The 23,412-nt window shown below is 44.9% G+C and overlaps 1 protein-coding gene across 1 annotated transcript in view; it reads left to right on the top strand.

Annotated features, from left to right (window-relative positions):
• Positions 1–18,399, top strand: part of AKR1D1 (aldo-keto reductase family 1 member D1) — a 116,219-nt gene extending 97,820 nt beyond the window's left edge. The window contains exons 6-9 of the mRNA XM_030214996.1: positions 4,936–5,045; positions 7,934–8,096; positions 9,434–9,516; positions 17,381–18,399. Coding sequence (XP_030070856.1) covers positions 4,936–5,045; positions 7,934–8,096; positions 9,434–9,516; positions 17,381–17,423 — 399 coding nt within the window. The 3' untranslated portion in view covers positions 17,424–18,399. The remainder of the gene's footprint in view (positions 1–4,935; positions 5,046–7,933; positions 8,097–9,433; positions 9,517–17,380) is intronic.
• The last annotated feature ends 5,013 nt before the right edge of the window (positions 18,400–23,412 follow it).

Raw genomic sequence — 23,412 nt, 5'->3', positions numbered from 1 at the left:
CTTGTTTGTCCTGTTTGTCTGTCCTAATTAGATTGTAAGCTCTGTTGAGCAGGGACTGTCTCTTCATGTTCAAGTGTACAGCGCTGCATACGTCTAGTAGCGCTATAGAAATGATAAGTAGTAGTAGTAGTATGTACATTACTCACAGACGAGCTCCCAATTTCACTGATAGAAACTCCCTTTTTTATAGGCATAGAACTCATGTTCAGAACTAAGGAAAATTACAGAATGCTTAAGAATTTCTCTGTTTAGGTAAACAAGCCATACTGTGGGAATATGGTCACGTGTTTCTCAGTCCAGGTGGCCAGTCTGAACTTGAAACAGGCTCCACCTCTCCCTTCACATACCAAATTAATTAGAGCTGTGTCTTATCTTCTACATTCCAACTTAGTTTCACACAATCAAAGTTAAACAATCATTTTTAAACAGCATTACTTCTAATCACAAATACAGACCCTGAGTGCACTTGTTGGTCAAGGCAGATAAAGTTGAAAAGCAATTTCTAAAATCCTTTTTATTACAGGTATACAAGCAGTCTTTATGTGGAACAGGAAAAGGGGTCTATGGCCTTTCTATCACATGAGACAACAAACTGTAAGACTTTCTAGTGGAATCTTTCCTGGAAACCAGAATTACCTCTGAAATGCTTTCAGGCAAATTCAGGGATGACAATGTTATTCTCTCAGCATCCAAGCTGTGAGAGCAAAGCACTCAATGCTGGGATGCAACCAAATTCCTTGAATTTTTATGACCTGTGTTGGAGAATTCCTACATTTTATGGGTATTGGTATGGGAAGCTTCTGAAGATGAAGGAACACTTATTGTCTAGAAGTGGACTATGAGAATCATGGTTTCTTGGTTCTGTCTGAATTTCAGCAGAGTTCTTGCTATCAGGGGTATTGAAGGATACACTCCTCCCTTCCCCCACCCCCCACTCTAGGAGAAAGGTGTCTGAGACTAGTTGGCTGCATATACCTATCCTGGAGCAGAACTAAGTCACCTTCCTGTTTTGAGGGGGTACCCCACTCCTGAAATATCTTCTAAGGCAACCCCGTCATCCAGGGACCACTCATATGGTTATAGTACATACCCAGTTTCATCTGCTAATCAGTTGTCCTTGTCTGCCAGATACATAACCCTGAGGGTCATTAGTGAAAGATGACCCAGTTCCACAATCTGACAATTATCAATAGGTATAATCCTGTTCCTCTCTGCTTTGTTGACGTAATACATCACTACTTGATTGTCCTTTTGAATCAATAAAATTTTGTTGGCCAACCGATCTCTGAAAGCCTTTGGAATGTCCCAGACTACTCTCAATTCCAAATAATTTTTTCTGATGAAGTTTCTCTGGGAAGACTATAAGCCCTGAGTGTGAATCTCATCTACATGCGCTACCTAGCACAGTTTGGATGCATTTGTCAAAAGTATTGTTTGATTTGGAAAAATTTAGAAGGGAATGTATTTTGCCAGATTGGATAGAACTATCCACAAGGTTGGAGTGTCCTGGAGGGGACTGATGATAGATATCACGTCTCAGAGCTTGTGAGTGGCCTGTGTATCCAAAGTCCATTGAGCTTGTCTCATCTTGAGAAATGCTAGGGAAATTACATATACTTTTGAGTCTCTGTGGCCCTATATCCTCAACATTTTCCGTGCTGTTGCTGCTTTGAATTTCTTTTACTACAGACAATAGATTGGTGATCGTTTGTTGTAGCAGAAGGGCTTTCACCTGAGTCACGGCTACCAGAGCTCCTGTGAATTCTAATTGTGGTGATGGGTTTAGCTGAGATTTGGGGTAGTTTATGACCAGTGGTGTGCTGGAGCCGGCTTGCACTGACTTGCGAGAGCCGGTTAATTTTTATTTAGCTTTGCGAACTGGCTGTTGTGTCAGATCAGCTGGGGCAAGAGCGATCATCCTATGTATGCTCTGCCCATGTAATCTCCACTCTCCATACAGAAATGACTGCCATTTCAGTGGCAGTCTCACGAGATTGCCATGGAAACTCACGGCTGCCATTTTCAGTACAGAGAGTGGTGACTGCATGGGCAGGAGCGTAGGAGAATCGCTCCTGCCCCAGCTGACCACTGGACCACCAGGGCTGTGTAAGATAGGAGCGGGTAGTGGGAGGGGGTTTGGATTTGGGCTTCGGTTGTGAACATGCTGCGTTGATGAGAGGGAGAGAAGGGAACAAGCTGCATTGGATGAGAAGGAAAGAAGAGGGACCAGCTGCACGTGGATGAGAGAGAGAGAAGGGATCAACTGTTTGTGGATGAGAGGGAGAGACAAGGGGCAAGCTATGTCTGGATGAGAGGAAGAGAAGGGGACAGCTGTATGTGGATGAGAGAGAAAGAAGGGGGGACAAGCTGCACGTGGATGAGAGGGAGAGAAGAGGGAGACATGTCATATATGGAGGTAAGAGAAAAAGGAGAAATGCAGCATATAGAAGGGGATGGAGAAAAGAGGGGAACATATGGATGGGAGGGAAAGGAAAGGGGGATATACTGCTCATGGTTGTTTGCTTTTTTTTGGAAATATATTGCTCATTAATGTTTGCATTTTTAGAAATATGTATCTTTTCTAATTTTGTATTTAGCGGAGTGTGGAAGAAAATGTATTTGTTACTTTTACCAGTATTTTCACTGCATATAGAAATTGGCTTTCTGGGGGGGGGGGGGGGGGGGGGTCTCCAGTTTTTGTCTGCATGTATTTTGTGGCCACCTGTTTTGTATCAGTTGAGGGTCTGTCCATGTTCTGCATGTGCAACTGAAGTGAAGAATTCTGCTGGCATGTAGTGTCTGTGTAGGAATCTACAACAGTTCAGCTTATTCCAGTCTCCCAGTAGTGGATATGTTGGTATATAGGATGAGAAGTAGTCTGACAGTAAGGGGGTCTTTTACTAAGGCATGCTAGCGTTTTTAGCACGAGCTAAAAATAGGCACACACTAAACGCTAGAGACGCCCATAGAAATACATTGGCATGTCTAGCATTTAGCGCACGCTTAATTTTAGTGCACGCTTTAGACTCCTAAATCATATGTCAGATTTAATGTCAATAAATTTACTGTGAATAGAATTAGCAGAAAGGGATGAATAGCAAACATACCCTCTTGTTTATTAAGCCACGCTGGCTGTGTTGGTATTCCCCCACGGCTTAGTAAACAGGGAAACATAGATTGGCTACAGATACAAGAGTGCGGCGAAAATCAATTGGCCATTTGCTGCCTGCGCATATCATTTGTACCAATAGAATATATACTACAGTTACGTACATATCTACGGGTGTTTTTTTTTTTTGAGAGAGAGAGAGCCCGTTGTTTAACGTTTACCAGCACACCACTGTTTATGACAAACCCTACTAACTCCAGCAGCCAGATGATTCTGCTCACTGATTCTTTGGCTTCTTTCCAACACGTGATAGGGAATCCAATCCAGATAGGGAAACGTGCACTCCAAGACCGCATAAAAATGCTGCTACAACTGCAGGGCATTTTAGGGCCCTTTTACAAAGGCGCACTGAAAAATAGCCTGCGGTAGTGTAGATACATGTTTAGGGCACACACAGAATCATTTTTCAACACACCTGTGAAAAATGCCTTTTAAAATTTTGGCCAAAATAGACGTGCGGCAAAATAAAAATAGCCGCGCAACCATTTTGGGTCTGAGACCTTACCGCCAGCCATTGACCTAGCGGTAAAGTCTCACATGGTAACTGGGCAGTATTGACCTATGCGCATCAAATGCCACTTGGCGCGTGTCTGAAAAGAAAAATTATTTTTCGGATGCACGTCAAAAATGAAATTGCCGCAAAATCCACGCGGTAGCTGGGTGGCAACTCCATTTTCACGTGCATTGGGCACGCGTAGACACTTACACAACTTAGTAAAAGGGCCCCTTTATGATTACATGCAACATACATATAAATAGCCTTCATCTTGTCAGTGAGCATATTTATGTGCATACATTTGCACAATTTTATAAGAGCTATTTTCTATGTGCAAAATATGCTCTTCATTCTGAAAATACTTTATAAAATTGCTCCCCACTGAGGGTGGGCAATTTTTAGTTCCCCAGACTTTTGAAAATTGTCCTTAACATAGTAAATAATGGCAGATAAAGACCTGTACGGTCCTTCCAGTCTGCCCAAAGATAAACTCATTTTAAATGGTATGCGATACTTTATATGTATACCTTAGTCTGATTTATCCTTGCCATTATCAGGGCACAGACTGTAGAAGTCTGCCCAGCACTGTTCTTGTACTAAAGGTTCTGAAGCTAACATCGAAGCCCCTTAAAATTTACACTCCAGCCCATCCATATCTATTCAATCCAGGGCCGCCGAAAGACTGAGGCCGCCTCCCCCCTAATTGCTACTCAGTCCGCCGGCGCCACAGTCCGCAGTCTCCACCCGCCCACCCCCAGCCCCATCGACAGCTCCCCTCCGTCCGCCACCAGGCCCCCTGCATTCAAATCGATTCGATAGCGCCTCACCTCTGTGTGAAAGCGCACCGGCAGATCGTCTCCCTTCGGGCCGTCCCTCCCTGTGTCCCGCCCTTGCGGAAACAGGATTTTACATCAGAACATCTGTATCATGTTACCCCTGTTTCTCCTTTCTTCCAAGGTATACATGTTCAGGTCAGCAAGTCTCTCCTCGTACGGTTTGCAACGCAAACCCCATACCATTTTTGTAGCTTTTCTTTGCACAGCTTCCAGTCTATTTACATCTTTAGCAAGATACAGCCTCCAAAACTGAACACAATACTCCCGGCCAATGCATGAATAGTAGATGTAAATTAGTACAAGCATAAAACAATTATAGAGAAATTATGAGGGTAGAACATGTTGGCTTTTGTATCAATGAATATACAACATTAGTTTAAATAACCTTTGTCAAAACATTAACAGTGGTATATTTTATATTTCCATTTATGTAGGTTGAATGTCATCCATATTTCACTCAGCCCAAACTTCTAGAATTTTGCAAACAGCATGATATAGTCATTGTTGGGTACAGTCCACTGGGAACTTGTCGAGATGAATCATGGTAAGTGATTGCATGTTGCTTGGGTGTGTGTATGACATTTCTTTTGCTGGTCACCCTTAAATCATATCAGTCAACCTCAGCAAGCCATTGAAATATTTTTCTAGAAAGACACATGCATAACACTGAAGATCCCTTTTACTAAGCTGTGGTAAAAGGGGGCCAGTGCTGGCATCAGCGTGTGTTTTTGACAAGCCTGAGGCCCCCTATTACTGCAGTGGGTAAAAGGCTGTCATTTTATTTTCTAAGAAATGGCCGTGCGGTAAGTGAACCACTTGCTGTGTGGCCATTTCGGGGGGAACACTTACCACCACCCTTTGAAGGGCTCCTGTGCTAACCTGGTGGTAACCGGGCAGCGCGTGGCACTGCATGATTACTGCCGGGTAAATACTGGCGTTACAAAAATAAACATTTTTTTGTAGCGCCAGAAATGGCACATTCTGGGGGTGGGAACTACCACCGGACTGCTGCAGTAGCCCGGCTGTAGTTCCAGATTAGCGAGTGGTAAGCCTGCATTGGGCTTTCCGCCGCTTAGTAAAACAAACATTTTCCAGACTCAGGATGGTGGTAGAACTAGAGGACATGAGTTGAGGTTGAAAGGGGGCCTACTCAGGAATAATGTCAGGAAGTATCTTTTCACCGAGAGGGTGGTAGATACCTGGAATGCCCTCCCGTGGGAGATGGTAGAGATGGGAACGGTAACAGAATTCAAAAATGCATGGGACAAACAGATAAGAATCCTGTTTTGAAGGGATGAATCCAAGCGGAGATTAGATAGGAAAGCCAGTGCTGGGTAGATTTCTATGGCCTGTGCCCTGATTGAGGCTGAATAGTTTTGTATAGGCAAGAGTGGAGCTTTTCAGGGGCTTTGACAACAACTTCAGAAATGTTAGAACAAGGCCAGTACTGGGCAGACTTTTACGGTCCATGCCCTAAAAATGGCAAGGACAAATCAAGTTCAGGTATACATGTGATGTATCACATCATACCGTATGCAATGAGTTTATCTTGTTGGGCAGACTGGATGGACTGTACAGGTCTTTATCTGCCGTCATCTACTATGTTACTGTGGAGGGGCATTTTCAATATGACGTCTAAATCTGAATTTGGACGTTTTACACAAAACGTCCAAATTTTGAACAGGAAAGAAGGTCATTTTCAACAAAAAAAAGTCTATCTTTTTCTTTTGAAAATACTGTTTTGAAAAACGTTTTGTGATATGAATGTTTTGTTTTTCAGTCCATTTCCGAACAATAAAATGCCCAAATGCAAAACACACAAAATCAAACCATTAGAATATAGACCATAAGAAAAGTTTCAGTGACAGGAAAGCATTCATAGAGGATAAAAAAGTTCAAACTGCTGTAGAATCAGTCCTCTTACAGTTGTGGAGGAAACTGTGAACCCTCCAAAACTCACCACAAACCCCCTGTACCCACATATAGGTGCCCCCTTCACCCATAAGGGCTATGGTAGTGGTGTACAGTTGGGGGTAGTGGGTTTTGGGGGGCTTAGCAGACAATGTAAGGGAGCAATGGTGAGATGTGTACATGGGAGCATTTTACAAAGTCCACTGCAGTGCACCCTAGGGTGCCCCATTGCTTTCCTGGGATGTCACTTTTCCATTATTCTACCTGATGCCAAGCTTTCTATTTTTTATAACATCTGAGCCTTGTGTCTATTGTTTATCAGTAGTTTTGGGCTTTGAATTTAGATCTATAGATAAAAAGGAGGTCTCATTACATATATCTAAATACCAGAGTGCTATTTTTCCATACTTCATAGCAAGAGTGTACATTCCCTAATTACCTGTCCCAGTGCAACTGAAGCTTTTACCTCCTCAGTGCATGTAAATAGTTTCATCCCTGTGTGGATTCTTTGATGCCGTGTAAGATTTTCTTTCCAACCAAAGTTTTTACCACACTCAGAACATGTAAATGGTTTCACTCTGTTGTGGATTTTCTTGTGTATTGTGAGGTCTGCCTTCTGCCTAAAGCCTTTACCACATTCAGGGCATGTATATTGTTTCAGTGCAACATGGATTCTCTGGTGGACTGTTCTAGCAATGAACCATAGCATCCATTCAGAAGTTAAAACAGTTGCATATAGAAAGTGTGGTAAAAGCGTCATTTGGGGGGGGGGGGGGGGTATGTAAATAAACATGTATTTACAGACTAGAACTAGGCACAACTGTGACATTTATGTGCTTATGGGCCACACATACACACATAAATCACATTATTCTAAATATTCTGTATATAATAGACATGTAACTGTTAATGCCTTGTTATAGAATTGCCCCCTTAAATATCATTGGATATTTGTTAAGCGGCTACCTACGTTACGGGTGGATTTTTTTTTGTATAATGATTATGGAGCCCAGAGATACAGGTTTTTTATTAATGCTTTTAGGGGCTCATTTACTGGCGCCTATGTGCATGCAACACGCATCAAGTTAGAACTATCGCCCAGCTACCGCGTGCCCAGGTAGTAATTCTAATTTTTACATGCATCCGATATGTGCAGCAGAAAATATTTTTTATTTTCTACCACGTGGCGCCAACTGGGCGGTAATCGGCAGTGTACGCAGTGTACATGCTCTGATGATTACCACCCGGTTAACGTGTGAGACCTTCTGCTAAGTCAATGGGTGTGTGGTAAGGTCTCTGGCCAATTTTTATTTTGCTACACATCCATTTTTGGCCAAGAAAAAAAGGCCTTTTTGCAGGTGCGCTGAAAAATGGGCCTGCGTGCATCCAATACACGCACCTACACCAGCACAGGCCATTTTTGGCACGCCTTAGTTAAAGAGCCCCTTAAAGAATACATACTGTAAACAACTAACAGGCCCATATATTCCTGACTGCATTCTATAAAATTTTTAATCGCAGGGTAAATGTATCTTCTCCACCTCTGCTGGAAGACTCTCTTTTGAATTCCATTGGGAAGAAGTATCAGAAAACAGCTGCTCAGATTGCCCTGCGGTTCAATATCAGCGAGGGGTGGTCGTCATCCCAAGAGCTTCATCCAGGCAGAATCAAAGAAAACTTCCAGGTTCATCATCCACAGTTGATCTGTTATTATTATTATTATTATGATTTATTTACTGCCTTTTTGAAGGAATTTCACTCAAGGCAGTGTACAGTAAAAATAGATCAATCATGAAATGGGCAATACATAATTCAGCAATAAAATATTCAAAACAATATAAAGTATGGCATGGTATACCACTTACAATGTCAACACAATACGTAATAGACATTATAATTGATTGTGAAGGGTAAAGCAAAGATGTAACATATAGATAGGTAAGAGTAAGAAGAGTTAGAAAGTAAGGTGACTGATTTTAAAAGAAAGTTGCACATGAGGTCAGAGAGATGGTTAAATATTATCTCAGCTAGGGTAGGAGTAGATAACATGTCCTGCTGCAGTATGTGCAGCCCGTGTCACTCCTTGTGTATGTGAGTGGGACTAACAAGTTAGTTACTTCTTCCATTAAAGGCCTGGTTGAAGAGCCAAGCTTTCACCTGCTTCCTGAAGTAGAGATAGTCTTGTGTTATGACAGTTCTATCCATGTGACCCACTGAAATGTTTAACAAGATGCTTGAAATCACAAAGGGGCCCTTTTGCTACTTCTACTACTTAACAACTTCTATAGTGCTACAAGACAGAACAACTAAGGGTTAAGGGGAATTAAAGAGGAGGGGATAAAAAGGTACAGGCAAGTGAGCAGTGGTTAGGACTCAAAAGCGGCGTCAAAGAGGTGCTAAAGTGCGTAGGCACCTACATGTGTCCAATGCATGTCAAATTGGGCACTACACCTAGCTACCACATGCCCTGGGCGGTTAATTCCATTTTTGACATGTGCCCAAAACACACGGTGGAAATTATTTTCTATTTTCTGCCGCGGATCCTTTACCCAGCGGTAATCAGCAGTTGGCGTGCGCTCCATGCTTACTGCCCAGTTAATGCGTGAGACCTTACTGCTAAGTCAGTGGGTGGCGTTAAGGTCTCAGGTTGAAAGTGGACGTGCACTAGTTTTCATTTTGCTGTACGTCCATTTTCTGGCACATTAAAAAATCCCCTTTTTTTGTAGATGTGCTCAGGAAATGGACCAGCGCACATCCAAAACACACGCCTACACCAACGCAGGCCACTTTTGGGTGTGCCTTAATTATGATTTACCTGCCTTCTGCTAGGACTGTAATTGTGTATGTAGTTTAAGGGCACAAGTGCATAATGTAGTCAAAATACAAATGCATTCCATTTTTAAAGCTTTTATGCTGTTTTTCATCTAACATGTAGGAAGCTGTTTGATTAATTGTTATACATACTTAATATTATTTACTTGTTATTTTCTTTTTTCTTTTTTTTTTTTTTGTCTTCTCCAGATCTTTGACTTTAAACTTACTGATGCAGAAATGAAAGACATTGAACTTCTCAACAAAAATGTTCGTTATGTGGAGCTGTTAATGTAAGTGATCCAATAACTTTTTGGATATTGACCAAACAGTATATATTGTTTGTTGCATGGGAGGATGTCAAACTGCTCCCTTGCAGGCACATTTTCAAAGGAGACACAAATCGGGAGATGGGCGTCCTTCTCCCAAGGTCGCCCAAATGGGCGTCTTCAATTGCTTTCCGACGCGGGGACGACCAAAGTTCCCGGGGGCGTGTCAGAAGCATTGCGAAAGCAGGACCATGGCGTGCTTAAGAGATGGGCATTCTTGGCCGATAATGGAAAAAAGAAGGGCATCCCTGACGAGCATTTGGCCGACTTTACTTGGTCCATTTTCTTGCAACCAAGCCTCAAAAAGGTGCCCGAGCTGACCAGATGTCCACCGGAGGGAATCAGGAATGACCTCCCCTTACTCCCCCAGTGGTCACCAACCCCCTCCCACCCTAAAAAAAACTTTAAAAACATTTTTTGCCAGCCTCTACGCCAGCCTCAAATGTCATACCCAGCTCCCTGACAGCAGTATGCAGGTCCCTGGAGCAGTTTTAGTGGGTACTGCAGTGCACTTCAGGCAGGCAAACCCAGGCCCATCCCCCTACCTGTTACACTTGTCGTGGTAAATGTGAGCCCTTCAAAACCCACCACAAACCCACTGTACCCACATGTAGGTGCCCCCCTTCACCCCTTAGGGCTATGGTAGTGGTGTACAGTTGTGGGGAGTGGGTTTTGAAGGGGGGTTGGGGGGCTCAGCACCGAAGGTAAGGAAGCTATGCTGGGAGCAATTTCTGAAGTCCACAGCAGTGCCCCCTAGGGTGCCCGGTTGGTGTCCTGGCATGTCAGGGGAACCAGTGCACTACGAATGCTAGCTTCTCCCACAACCAAATGACTTGGATTTGATCATTTTTGAGATGGGCGTTCTCGGTTTCCATTATCGCCGAAAACCGGGGACGACCATCTCTAAGGTCGACCTAAATGTTGAGATTTGGGCATCCCTGACTGTATTATCGAAACAAAAGATGGACGCCCATCTTGTTTCGATAATACGGGTTTCCCTGCCCCTTCACGGAGCCGTCCTGCGTGGAAGGCTGCAGGAAAACTTGGGTGCTCCGTTCGATTATGCCCCTCCACATGAGTCGCATAAATAAAAAGTTATATATGAATATTCTATAAATAATTACTCCAGGGTTCTTGTGGTTTTGAAAAAAATGTCTTTTCTCATAGTTGTACCATCCATGTTTGAGACTCTGGGCTCGATATTCAGAGCATGGGAGGTAGCTGGGCTGTTTCCTGTGGTCAGTGCTGAGCCTGGATATTCAATGCTAGGCCATTTCCGATGACCGGCATTGAATATCCAGTTTATTTTTGGCTGGTTTCATCTGGCCAGTTAAGTTGGAACTAGCCAAAGATATTCTACCTATTGACGTGGCCATATTTGACTGCCAAACTTAGCTGGCCAGATGCTGAATATCGGCACTGACTGGATATGTCATGCAACATAGCCGGTCATCCAGCCAGCTGCTAACTGATGGATTCTATATAGCGCACCTAATGGTCCTTTTACTAAGCTGTGAGAAAAAGGACCCTGTGGTAGCAGCGGGGGGCCATTTTTCCTTTGTGTCAGGGCCCTTTTTGCTGCAGCCAGTAAAATGTCACCCCAAAAAATGGCCACGCGGTAAGATAACTCCTACCGCATGGCCTTCTGGCAGGGAGCACTTTTCGCCACCCATTAAGGTGGTGGTAAGGGCTCCCATGGTAACCCGGCAGTTACCCGGCAACGCATGGTGATTCCTGGTTAGCACATTCCTGGAGCACCAGAAATGGCACACTGTCCAGCCAGAACTACCGCCGGTGACCACATTGGGCTGGCGGTAGTTACATTTTAGCATGCAGGAAGCCTGCATTGGGCTTACTGTTGTTTTGTAAAAGAACCCCCCTAGAGATCTATGCCAAAATTCAGATGTATTCTAGAACAAGGCACTTAACTTAATTGGCTTAACAAGCTAATCAGCATTGATAATAGCACTTAACAAGCAATAATGAGCACTAATTGGAAATAATTAGAATTTACGTACACAACTTAGTAAGCGTATTCTGTAATGAACTGCACCTAAATTCTAAAGTGTGCAGTTCAAAAGGGGAATGTCTATGGGCAGTGTAGCTGGGTCACCCATCCAGGATCCAGCCAGGCTCAACCCTGCTTAGCTGCCTCTTCCTCCACACGACTGTTGCCTTCACTCCACAGCAATCTGGCTCCTCTGAGCCTTGGCTCCAGGCCCTGTGAACTCCCAGGACTTCCTCCTCCCTCCGGTTCCTTTCACAGAGGCACATTCAAAGCCCAATGTTTATAAGTAAGAGCTTTTATTTTCTTGCTTCAAATCAACAAAACACCCTTCACTCCAGGTTGTTTAGGCTAGCAGCCCAGAGCACAATTCAGGTTCAACACAGTCAAGTTCAGGTTCAAAAACAGTCCATATAACTTCACTTCACTTTAGCTCAGATTACTTCACTTAGGGAACAGTACAGTATCAGAGGGAAAAACCAAATAGCTTGGTAGGTTGCAGCCCAGACCTTTTTAGTATGAAACAGTTTACACAGTCTTTCTTGCACCTTCTTACAGCACGGTTACACAGCTTTATTCCCACCTGGTTCAGGCTGGGGTTTCAATTGTGCCCAGCTCTCTTTCTCTCCCACAGGCTGCACCTGTTTCCTCTTTAGTAGAGATTTCCCCCAGTGCCTCAGGCTCTCTCCTCCGGTCTTCCACCAGGCTCTCCAAGGTACAGCTAGCCACCCTCTTACAGCAGCTTTTCAGGTTTGAGCCAGGGCTCCAATCTCCATCTGTTCCTCCCCTAGTCCTTCAGTAATCTCCATTTTATCCTCTTCTTCAACTTCCCCCGCCCCCAATCTCTCCAGCTGGCTCTCATCACCTTCCTCAGAGACCATTTCCCAATCTTCTATCTCCTCCCCTAACTCTTGCACAGCCGGGTGGGGAAGAGAAGGATTCTGGGACTGGTAGTTCCTCCCCTTCTTCCTTAACCCAGCCAACCTCTCTGCCTCCGGTAGCCCAGCTTTCTGAATGTGGGTGTTGTGCACATGAAATCTGCCCCGTTGGGATTCCCCGGCTCCCTGTACCCCCTTTCTTCGTGCCTTCCCGGCGATAGTCAGCACTGGAAAGTTATTACATGGGTAATGCATGAGCCCTTACTGCTAAGTCAATGGGTGGCATTAAGGGCGCAAGCCGTAAATAGAAGCGAGCTGGTTTTTATTTTGCCGCACATCCATTCCCCCCCCCCCAAAAAACCCCCTTTTTTTCCAGATGCAGTGGAGAAATGGTCCCAGCGTGTCCAAAACACGTGCCCACACTACCGCAGGCCATTTTTTGGCGTGCCTTTGTAAAAGGGCCCCTAAGTACCATTTAACCATCCAGGTGCTGTTCCTGACCAGTTAAATGGTTTTGAATATTGGGGGGCGGGGGTCTAAAAATAACTGCAACAGCATTAAAGTTGTGGTTTAGTTCTCTTCCAAACATTGCAAGCTAGATTTTGACTGCAATAAAAAAATACGGGAAAACTCCTGGCCAGTGGCGTTCCGAGGGGAGCTGACACCCGGGGCGGATCGCCGATGCGCCCCCGCCCCCGGGTGCAGCACCCCCCCATGCAGCGCGCCCCCCCCCCGGCGAAGGGACACCCCCCACCCCGGCGAAAAAAAAACCCCCGGGTGCACGCCGCTGGGGGGGTGCTGCACGCCGGTCAGCGTCATTGGTTTCCATGCTCCCTCTGCCCGGAACAGGTTACTTCCTGTTCTGGGGCAGAGGGAGCATGGAAACCAACGACGCCGACCGGCGCGCGGCACCCCCCAGCGGCGTGCACCCGGGCGGACCGCCCCCCCCCCCCCCTTGGTACGTCACTGCTCCTGGCTTTTCCTTAAGTTGTTAAAGTTGTCTGTTAATGTGTGCTCTAGTTTGTTTTATTTGCTGAACAGCTGTATTATAATTAAAACTGATATTAAGAAAATTGTGCCCCTTTACAGGGTCAAAACCACATCATCTGTTTGGGAACATATATAATTTTTTTTGTGTCCTGATTGACTTGCTCACACACAAGCTTCAAGCCTAGTTGAAATACACCTCCAGTTCCACTTACTATTTTGTGATGAGGAATCATGAGTCTTCATTTGTGACTGCCCTAAATTTTAGCCCTGATGAAGCCATGCCCTCCTCCCTTTGTAAATCAGCCTGACAGTTCTCTGTAGGAGGCCACAGACATATGTGGAGGGGCTTTTTCGATAGAACGTCTAAATCAGAATTTGGACGTTTTTGTAAAACGTCCAAATTCTGAACAGGAAAGAAGGTCATTTTCGAAAAAGACAGACGTCTGTCTATCTTTTGTGTTTGAAAATGCTATGGACGTTTTATGATATGGACGTCCTTTTTTGGGTCCATTTTTTGAACAAAAGACGTCCAAATGCAAACCATCCCAAACAGAGGAGGAGTGGCTTAATGGTTAGTGCAGCGGGCTTTGATCCTGGCAACATGGGTTCAATTCCCACTGCTGCTTATTTTGAATTTGGGCAAGTCAAATGCACAAGGGGCACTTTTGGATATTATATCTAGGTCTGAATTTGGACGTTTTTTTTAAAACATCCAAAATCAGAACAGGAAAGGTAATTTTCTACAAAAAAAAGTCTATCTTTTCCTTTTGAAAATGCTGTTTGGAAAAATGTTTTGTGATATGGGGGAGTAAGGAAAGGTGATCCCCGAGTCCCTCCAGTGGTCATCTGGTCATTTGGGGCACCTCTTATGTGGAGTAGAGGAGTATCCTAGTCAGTGGTGTTCCTAGGGGGGCTGACACCCAGGGTGGATCGCCGATGCGCCCCGCCCCCGGGTGCAGCGCCCCCCAGCGAAAGGACACCCTCCCCGCAAAAGAACCCCCCCGGGTGCACAGCGCTGGGGGGGTGCCGCGCGCGCCTGTCCTTCATTCGTTCCATGCTCCCTCTGCCCCGGAACAGGAAGTAACCTGTTCCGGGGCAGAGGGAGCATGGAACGAACGAAGGACAGGCGCGCACGGCGCCCCCACCGCCCCCCCCTTGGTACGCCACTGAGCCTAGTAGTTAGTGCAGCTGATTTTGTTCCTGTGGAAGTGGGCTCAATTCCCACTGCAGCTACCCTTTATAAAAACAGGTCTAGCTCAAAATGTCTAAGTTTTAGTCTTGGACGTTTTTGTTTTGTTCCACTCTGGCTGAAAGATATCTAAGTCTTAGGAATGCCCAAGTCCTGCCTTGAACACACCCCTGACATGCCCCCTTGAGATTTAGACATCCTTCTGACGGACTTCAGAGAAAGACGTCTAAAAATAGGTTTCAAAAATACTGATTGATTTATTTATTTGTTACATTTGTACCCCACATTTTCCCTCCTATTTGCAGGCTCAATTTGGACGTCTTTGTGAGATAAACGTCCAAATGCAGACTTATGTCACTTAGGTATTGAGAACTCAGCATCTGTAATGTTCTTATCTGGCCTAATGAGTAAAATCTAGGGATGGGCAGTCATTTGCAATGACATGAAATGACATATCTCACATTGTTGCATGTCATTAACAAACAAAAATGAGCAGAAAAACATGACATTTTGGGGTAAATTCTGTAAATGACGCCTAAAAATTGATGCAGAAAACCCCCCACTTAAGTGGTAGTCTCTAAGCTGTGCATAAAGTTTGGCATGCTTTATAGAATGCGTGCTTAAGCAGAAAGTCAAGCATAAATTTAGGGTGTGGCCATTTTCATCAATGAAAACATGGTGGAAATGCTCACATGTAAATTTAGGTGCGGAGCACCATTATTCGTAATTACGTGCATAACTCGAAGCCACGCCCCAGTTCTACCCCGAAACACCCATGACCCTCCCATTTCCACAACCCTATTTTTGGAACACATGTAACTTGTAGGCACAGATCCTCTGCCTAACTTTATGCATGGTGGCCCCAATTAAATCTAATTAGTGCAAATAATTGCTTGATAAGCCAATTATTGGCACTAATTGGCTTGTTATTCAATTAAATTATGTGCCCAGATCGGAAACACACCTAAATTTACACGCACAATTTTTGGCGACCTTTACAGAATCAGGGGGATTGTGTTTTTTTTCTTCATCAATAATAGTGTGCATTGTTTGCAAAGAGGGCGTACTATTTTCTTGATAGTGTGCGTGTATGCATACATGCACAACGGTTTATGCAGGGGTGTACTATCGAGAAAAGATGGCACACTCATTGCAAATAGTGTGCATTGTTTAGGAAGAGTGGGCCCCTTTTGCAAAGTGCACACTCTTGATGACAGTTGTTCTAGAACAGTGTTTTCAAAGTCATTGCTGGAGTACCCCTTGCCAGTCAGGTTTTCAGGATATCCACAATGAATATGCATGAAAGAGATTTGCATACAATGGAGGCAGTGAATGCAGATCAATCTTATGCATCTTCATTGTGGATATTACTACTACTACTACTACTATTTAGCATTTCTATAGCGCTACAAGGCATACGCAGCGCTGCACAAACATAGAAGAAAGACAGTCCCTGCTCAAAGAGCTTACAATCTAATAGACAAAAAATAAATAAAGTAAGCAAGTCAAATCAATTAATGTGAACGGGAAGGAAGAGAGGAGGGTAGGTGGAGGCGAGTGGTTACAAGTGGTTACGAGTCAAAAGCAATGTTAAAGAGGTGGGCTTTCAGTCTAGATTTAAAGGTGGCCAAGGATATCCTGAAAACCTGACAGGGAAAGGATACTCCAGGACTGACTTGGGAAACACTGTTCTAGAACAAAAAAAAAAAAACCAAAACAAAATGAACATTTTCATAAACAACATGGGAAATGGCACAATATGAAACTTTTCTGGCTGCCAATAGGTTAGGGAATCAAACTCGAGTCTCTCCTGATAGTTTTCTAATTAAAGTTGTATTTACTTTTGTCTTAACCAGTGGTGTAGCCACAGGTGGGCCTGGGTGGGCCCAGGCCCACCCACTTAGGGCTCATGCCCATCCAACAGTAGCACATGGTAATGAAAATGCTGCTCTCCACAATACTGGCACTTTCGCATGCTCAGTTTTCAGCACATGCCTGCTGCAGACTACCAAGGTGCAGACTGAAGAGAAGCATTTTCCCACCAGCTGAGATATTTTTTTGATGTGGGGGTGGGAGCAGTGATGTACCAAGGGGGGGGGGCGGTGGGGGCGGTCTGCCCCAGGTGCACGGCGCTGGGGGGTGCTGCGGCGCGCGCCTGCTCTGAATTCGCTGACTTTGCGCATTCGCAGGAGCTCCCTCTGCCCTGGAACAGGTTACTTCCTGTTCCGGGTCAGAGGGAGCTGCAGCGAACGCGCGAAGTCAGGGAACTCTGAGCAGGCGCGCGCTGCGGCACCCCCCCCCAGCAGCGTGCACCCGGGTGGGGTTTCCATGCTGCATCGGGGGGGGGGGGGGGGTGCTGCACCTGGGGGGGCGGGGCACCGCCCCGGGTGTCCGCCCCCCCCTAGGAACGCCACTGGGTGGGAGAGAGAACATTTCGTGCCCACCCACTTCTTGCCGAGGCCCACCCAAAATCTGCTGTCTGGCTACGCCCCTGGTCTTAACTCTTCTTCATACTTAACACTTGCAGATTTGACTAACTTTCTGTTTCATGATGTCAGTGTATGGGTGGGGGGGAGGGAAGGGGGTGTTTTGAAGGAGGTGGGAGTCAGTTGGGGTAGAATTGTTAGAAAATGCTATGCATTTGGAACGTTTCTCGCAGGATGTATCATTCAGGCTTTGGTTGTAGTTTGCTAAAGTTCTGAATGCAATAAACAAGAAGTTAAAAAAATAATAATGATTTGCTTTTGATTTATAATCTCTTTGCAGATGGAGTGACCATCCAGAGTTTCCTTTCTTGGATGAGTACTGAAATTTAAGAAGAATTCAAAGTGATTGCTGTGTAGAAGAGACTTCACTGGGAATCTTTTTTTCACACATTTTCTTTTTCTTGCTGTTTATTTTTCCCTTGTTACCTCATTTGCCATTTCTAGATGATTGATCAAGCTATTGAAGCCTCCTTTCTGGCTTCAAGTGGAGATGTGAAAATCCCTCCCTAAAGTTGCACTCTTGAGTGCCACTTCTATGCCTCCAAGGAACATTCCTGCAATAACAATGAGTCTCTCTGGTTCTGATACAGAAAGAGATCAAGATCAAGAGCACATCACCTTGCCTTCCCTCCATCTCCAACCCCAATGGAAAGGAGACTCAAATCCACCCTAGTGAAGCCACAGGACCAACTCACCTTTATACTTCAGAAAGTTTTTATAGGGACTTATTAAGCAATACAAACAGAACATCACATGATAGATACATGGAAACGTTTGGAAGGCAGTTTTCACTTACCTACCTAAGGGGGTCTTTTACTAAGCTGTGGTAGCATTTTTAGCTCATGGTAGAAATCAGCTGGTGGTAAACGCCAAGACACCATACCCTGAACTAAAAAATGCTACAGCGGCTTAGTAAAACACACCTTAAGTGCAAAATCTGCAGCTAATTTTGTACTTGCATGTCTAATAGCTAATTTTCAAACTGAGCAGTTTCCCTTTGAAGACTGGCTAAAAAGGCATATATAGCCCTGATCCTTGCACTTGATTTGTTTGTGGGGCTAATATGCATGGATGAATGGAAATAAAGATTTGAAAATCAAATCTATACATGTATTTCCTTCCTCCAGCTCCTAATTTTGGGGAACAGTCTGTAAGCAAGAAAATGTGTGGGTTGATTAGCTTTAAGTTTTTAAAAGGGCCTTGAAGATATGATTATTAATTATTTGGACTTAGCTCACTCCTTTTTCAGTAGTAGCTCAAGGCAAGTTACATTCAGGTACACTGGGTATTTCCCCGTTGGGCTCATAGTCTAAGTTTGTACCTGAGGGTTAAGTGACTTGCCCAAGATCACAAGGAAGAGCAGTGGAATTTGAACTGGACATCTCTGGATGTGAAAGACCAGTGCTGTAACCACTAGACCACTCCTCCACTCCTGATGATGATGATAAGCGGAGGTAGGAATTTCTGTAAAAGGGCTCCAATCACCCACTTTGTCACCAACGATGACATCTATAGGGACCACTAGTCAAGATGTTCAAGGACAGGAGATGTGGATTACTGTGATGTTCTTGAGGCCTCAGCCTCTAGTGGCATGTCCATGAAAACAGTGTGTACTGTGAAGGGGAATGGGTGGCCTCCAAAAATATGGCAGAACCATGACATGTGGACTTGAAGCATCAGTGCAGGTTTTAGCCCTGGAAATCAACATAACATAAGAACAGAAACTTTGCTATACTGGGATAGACCAATCCAGGTCAAAGTACATGGTAAGATTCCAAGTAAAACAGATTTTATGCTTCTCATCCTGGAAATAAGCAGTGAGTTTTCCCATTCCATCTTAATAATAGCTTATGGATTTTCTTTTAGGAAAATGTCCAAATCATTTTAAACCTTGTTAAGCTAATTGCTTTTATTACATCCTCTGGCAACAAATCTAAGATATTAATTACACATTGTGAAGACATATTTTCTCTGATTTATTTTAATTTACTACTTAAATACTGAGTGGAGTAGAATGGGTAGATATGAATCGCTTGTTTACCCTTTCCAAAATTACTAGGACTAGAGGGTTTAAGGGGAGGTCTGTCAGGTAATTCCTCTGAAAGGCAGTTATTGTAGCAAAGAAAGGGATCTTGTGTGTCTGGGCATTGAAAGAACCCTCTTCTTTCTGGCAGTGAAGAAATTAGTTGTATAGCTGGTGCTAATGGAACATCAGGACTCTAATCGGAAGCATGGTTTTTTTTGTCCATCTGGAGAGAGTATATGCAATCTTTTTTATCCTAGGATAAAGAGCATAGCATTGAACACCTTTGATAAAAAGCAGAAGTCCAAGTTGGCCCTGTGTAGGGATTTTCTATAGGGTAGGCATATATATTTGGTTAAGGTAAGGGACAATGAGCCCTAGGTGAACTCGTTAGCCACCAAGAATGCCTTTTGAGAGGCGTCATTGGTGCTTTGAAAGCACCTTACCAGTAGCCTATTAAATCTAAATCCAGCTGCCTAGAGCACTCAGAGAGTCCCCAACACAGCTTGTTATAGGCCATGACAACCACAAAGCACTCCCAGGGAACGTTTTGCAGCTTTGCTGGTCATTGGTGCTGTGCCCCCTCTCTCTCTGCATCACACTGCAAGATGTTAGACCAAGGAAGTTGTGTACTTCAGGCATTACAAATCATAGCAAGACCATAGTAGGACTCCCACAACCTCACCTTTCATTGGCTGCCAGTACCATGGTGGATCACGAAAGCAGGCAGCAAAGCAATAGCTAGTCTTGTCATGTGATTGCCAACAGATCAAAGGCAAGTGGTGAAGTGATGGTGCACTCCAGAGGAGCCAAAGGGAAGGGTGTGGGTCACGGTCACTGCAGGCAGAGGCATTGTTTATATCCAGAGGAAGACAACAGCTTATGGTGTGAAGGTTACAGCCTTCAACAAACCTGCACCCAGCCTGGCTGAGGCAAGATGAAAAAAGGGTTGGGAGAGTTTATTACTGCCCGTCTTCCTGTCTTCCTGCCTGCCTACCTGCACATATCCTTGGGGGGGGGGGGGGGGGGGAGTGCATGACTGAAGCTTTGCCTACAGAGCCCAATATCCTTGCAGTGGTTAAAGATGACTCTGGACTGGGGTGAGGGAGGGAGGGACAGGGCCTGTGCTAGGGTTTCTGGCACCCCCCTGCAAACTATCAATCAGTTCCCCCCACTCCCCGGTCCAGCAAATCTCCTCTCTCTTTCCTCCTCCCAACTTCTCTCATCTAGAATTCCCCTTTTCTCTACCATCTCCTTCCAAGGGGTAACTCAAGCTCCATCCCATCTCCATCTCCAGTTCCCACAGCAATTTACATTTAGTCTTTATATAAATCATACACCCATAATTCTATAACAGGGTATGTAAAGTTAGGTGCCATCCCTTGGATTCTATATAGCGTGGCTTAAGTTGTGCATACAAATCCAATCATGTTCTGGATTTGCAGGTGCAATTTAATTAGTTAACAAGCCAATCAACACTGAAAATTACCACTTAACATCAATTATTGACAATAATTGGCATTAATTAGAATTTATATGCAGAACTGTCTAAGCATATTCTATAACATAATTTGCATAAATTCTAAGTTGCATAGTTGAAAAGGGACTGTGGCCATGGGCGTGGAATAAGCAGGTCATGTGCATGTCTAAAATCTATGCGCGTAGTTATAGAATACACCTGGTCCATGCATAATTTAGACTTTGGTATTTACACCAAGTTTTACTTGGTGTAACTGTCTGCGACTAAATTTAGTCATGTGGATGGGCACTCAGCATATTCTATAAAGTACACCTACATTTTTTTTGCCTTCCTCTTACATCCTTAGCAGATGCGACCTCCAAAACTGAACACAATACTCCAGGTGAGGCCTCACCTCTAACTTGTAAGGGGCATCCATTCTTCTGCTGGTTACTCCTCTCTCAATGCAGCCTAGCTTCCTTCTAGCTATGGCCACCACTTTGTCACACTGTTTTTTTGCTTTAAAGTCCTCGGACACCATAACCTTAAAGTCTTTCTCCCTGTCTGTGCATATCAACCCCTCACATCCTAGAACATATGGCTCCCTTAGATTTCTGCTCTCCAAATGCATCACTTTGTACTTCTTTGCATTAAATTTTAATTGTCAAACATTAGATAATTCTTCTAATTGTTGCAGATCCCTTTTCATGTTTTCCACTCCCTCCGGGGTGCCCATCCTATTACAAATCTTAATATCATTTGCAAAAAGGCAAATCTTACCTTTTAATCCTTCAGCAATGTCACTCACAAATATGTTAAACAGAATCATCCCCAGCACTGATCCCTAAGGCACTCCGCTACTCACCTGTCCTTCCTCCCAGTGAATTCCATTGACCACCACCACCCTCTGGTGCCTGTATGTCAACCAGTATCTAATCCAATTCACCACTTTGGGTGCTAACTCCAGCCTTTCAAGTTTATTTACTACTACTACTTAACATTTCTAGAGCGCTACTAGGGTTACGCAGCGCTGTACAGTTTAACAAAGAAGGACAGTCCCTGCTCAAAGGAGCTTACAATCTAAAGGACGAAATGTCAAGTTGGAGCAGTCTAGATTTCCTGAATAGAGGTATGGTGGTTAGGTGCTGAAGGCGACATTGAAGAGGTGAGCTTTGAGCAAGGATATGAAGATGGGCAGGGAGGGAGCCTGGCGAATGGGCTCAGGGAGTTTATTCCAAGCATGAGGTGAGGCAAGGCAGAAAGGGCGGAGCCTGGAGTTGGCGGTGGTGGAGAAGGGTACTGAAAAGAGGGATTTGTCTTGAGAGCGGAGGTTACGGGTAGGAACGTAGGGGGGAGATGAGGGTAGAGAGGTAGGGAGGGGCTGCAGATCAAGTACATTTGTAGGTTAGTAGGAGAAGCTTGAACTGTATGCGGTACCTAATCAGAAGCCAGTGAAGTGACTTGAGGAGAGGGGTGATATGAGTATAGTGGTCCAGGCAGAAGATAAGATGTGCAGCAGAGTTCTGAATGGACTGAAGGGGGGATAGATGGCTAAGTGGGAGGCCAGTGAGGAGTAGGTTGCAGTAGTCAAGGCGAGAGGTAATGAGAGAGTGGATGAGAGTTTGGGTGGTGTGCTCAGAAAGGAAAGGGCGAATTTTGCTAATGTTATAGAGGAAGAAGCGACAGGTCTTGGCTATCTGCTGGTTATGCGCAGAGAAGGAGAGGGAGGAGTCGAAGATGACTCCGAGGTTGCGGGCAGATGAGACGGGGAGGATGAGGGTGTTATCAACTGAGATAGAGAGTGGAGGGAGAGGAGAAGTGGGTTTGGGTGGGAAGACAATAAGCTCGGTCTTGGCCATGTTCAGTTTCAGGTGGCGGTTGGACATCCAGGCAGCAATGTCGGATACGCAGGCTGATACCTTGGCCTGGGTTTCCGTAGTGATGTCTGGTGTGGAGAGATAAAGCTGGGTGTCGTTGCATAAAGATGATATTGGAAACCGTGAGATGAGATCAGGGAGCCCAGGGAAGAGGTGTAGATTGAAAAAAGGAGGGGACCAAGGACAGATCCCTGAGGAACTCCAACAGAGAGCAGGATGGGGGTGGAGGAAGAACCATGAGAATGTACTCTGAAGGTACGGTGGGAGAGATAAGAGGAGAACCAGGAGAGGACAGAGCCCTGGAACCCAAATGAGGATAGTGTGGCAAGAAGTAAATTGTGATTGACAGTGTCAAAAGCGGCGGATAGGTCGAGGAGGATGAGGATGGAATAGTGGCCTTTGGATTTGGCAAGGAACAGGTCATTGCAGACTTTAGATAGTGCTGTTTCTGTCGAGTGTAGGGGGTGAAAGCTGGATTGAAGCGGATCGAGGATGGCATGAGAGGAGAGAAAATCAAGGCAGCGGCTATGAACGGCGCATTCAAGTATCTTGGAGAGGAAGGGTAGGAGGGAAATTGGACGGTAGTTGGAGGGACAGGTAGGGTCAAGTGATGGTTTTTTGAGGAGTGGTGTGACTACAGCATGCTTGAAGGTGTCAGGGACAGTTGCAGTGGAGAGAGAGAGGTTGAGGATTTGACAGATGGGGGAGGTGACAGTAGGAGAGATGGTGTTGAGTAAGTTGGTGGGGATGGGGTCAGAGGACCTGGTGGTGCATTTCGAGGAGGAGAGAAGATGGGCGGTTTCCTCTTCGGTGATATCAGGAAAAGAGGAGAAGGAGGCCTGGGTTGGTTGGTTGAGGGAGTGGTTAAAGGGTGAAGAGGAGGAGATGGTTTGGTGGTGAATTCGAGGTTGATCTTCTGCACCTTGTCGCGGACATAATCAGCCAGTGATTGA

This window comes from Microcaecilia unicolor, chromosome 9 (assembly GCF_901765095.1).
Source record: "Microcaecilia unicolor chromosome 9, aMicUni1.1, whole genome shotgun sequence".
In the NCBI taxonomy this organism is placed as follows: domain Eukaryota; kingdom Metazoa; phylum Chordata; class Amphibia; order Gymnophiona; family Siphonopidae; genus Microcaecilia; species Microcaecilia unicolor.
The sequence above is the reverse complement of the archived record's forward strand: the minus strand, read 5'-3'. Positions and strand labels throughout refer to the sequence as shown.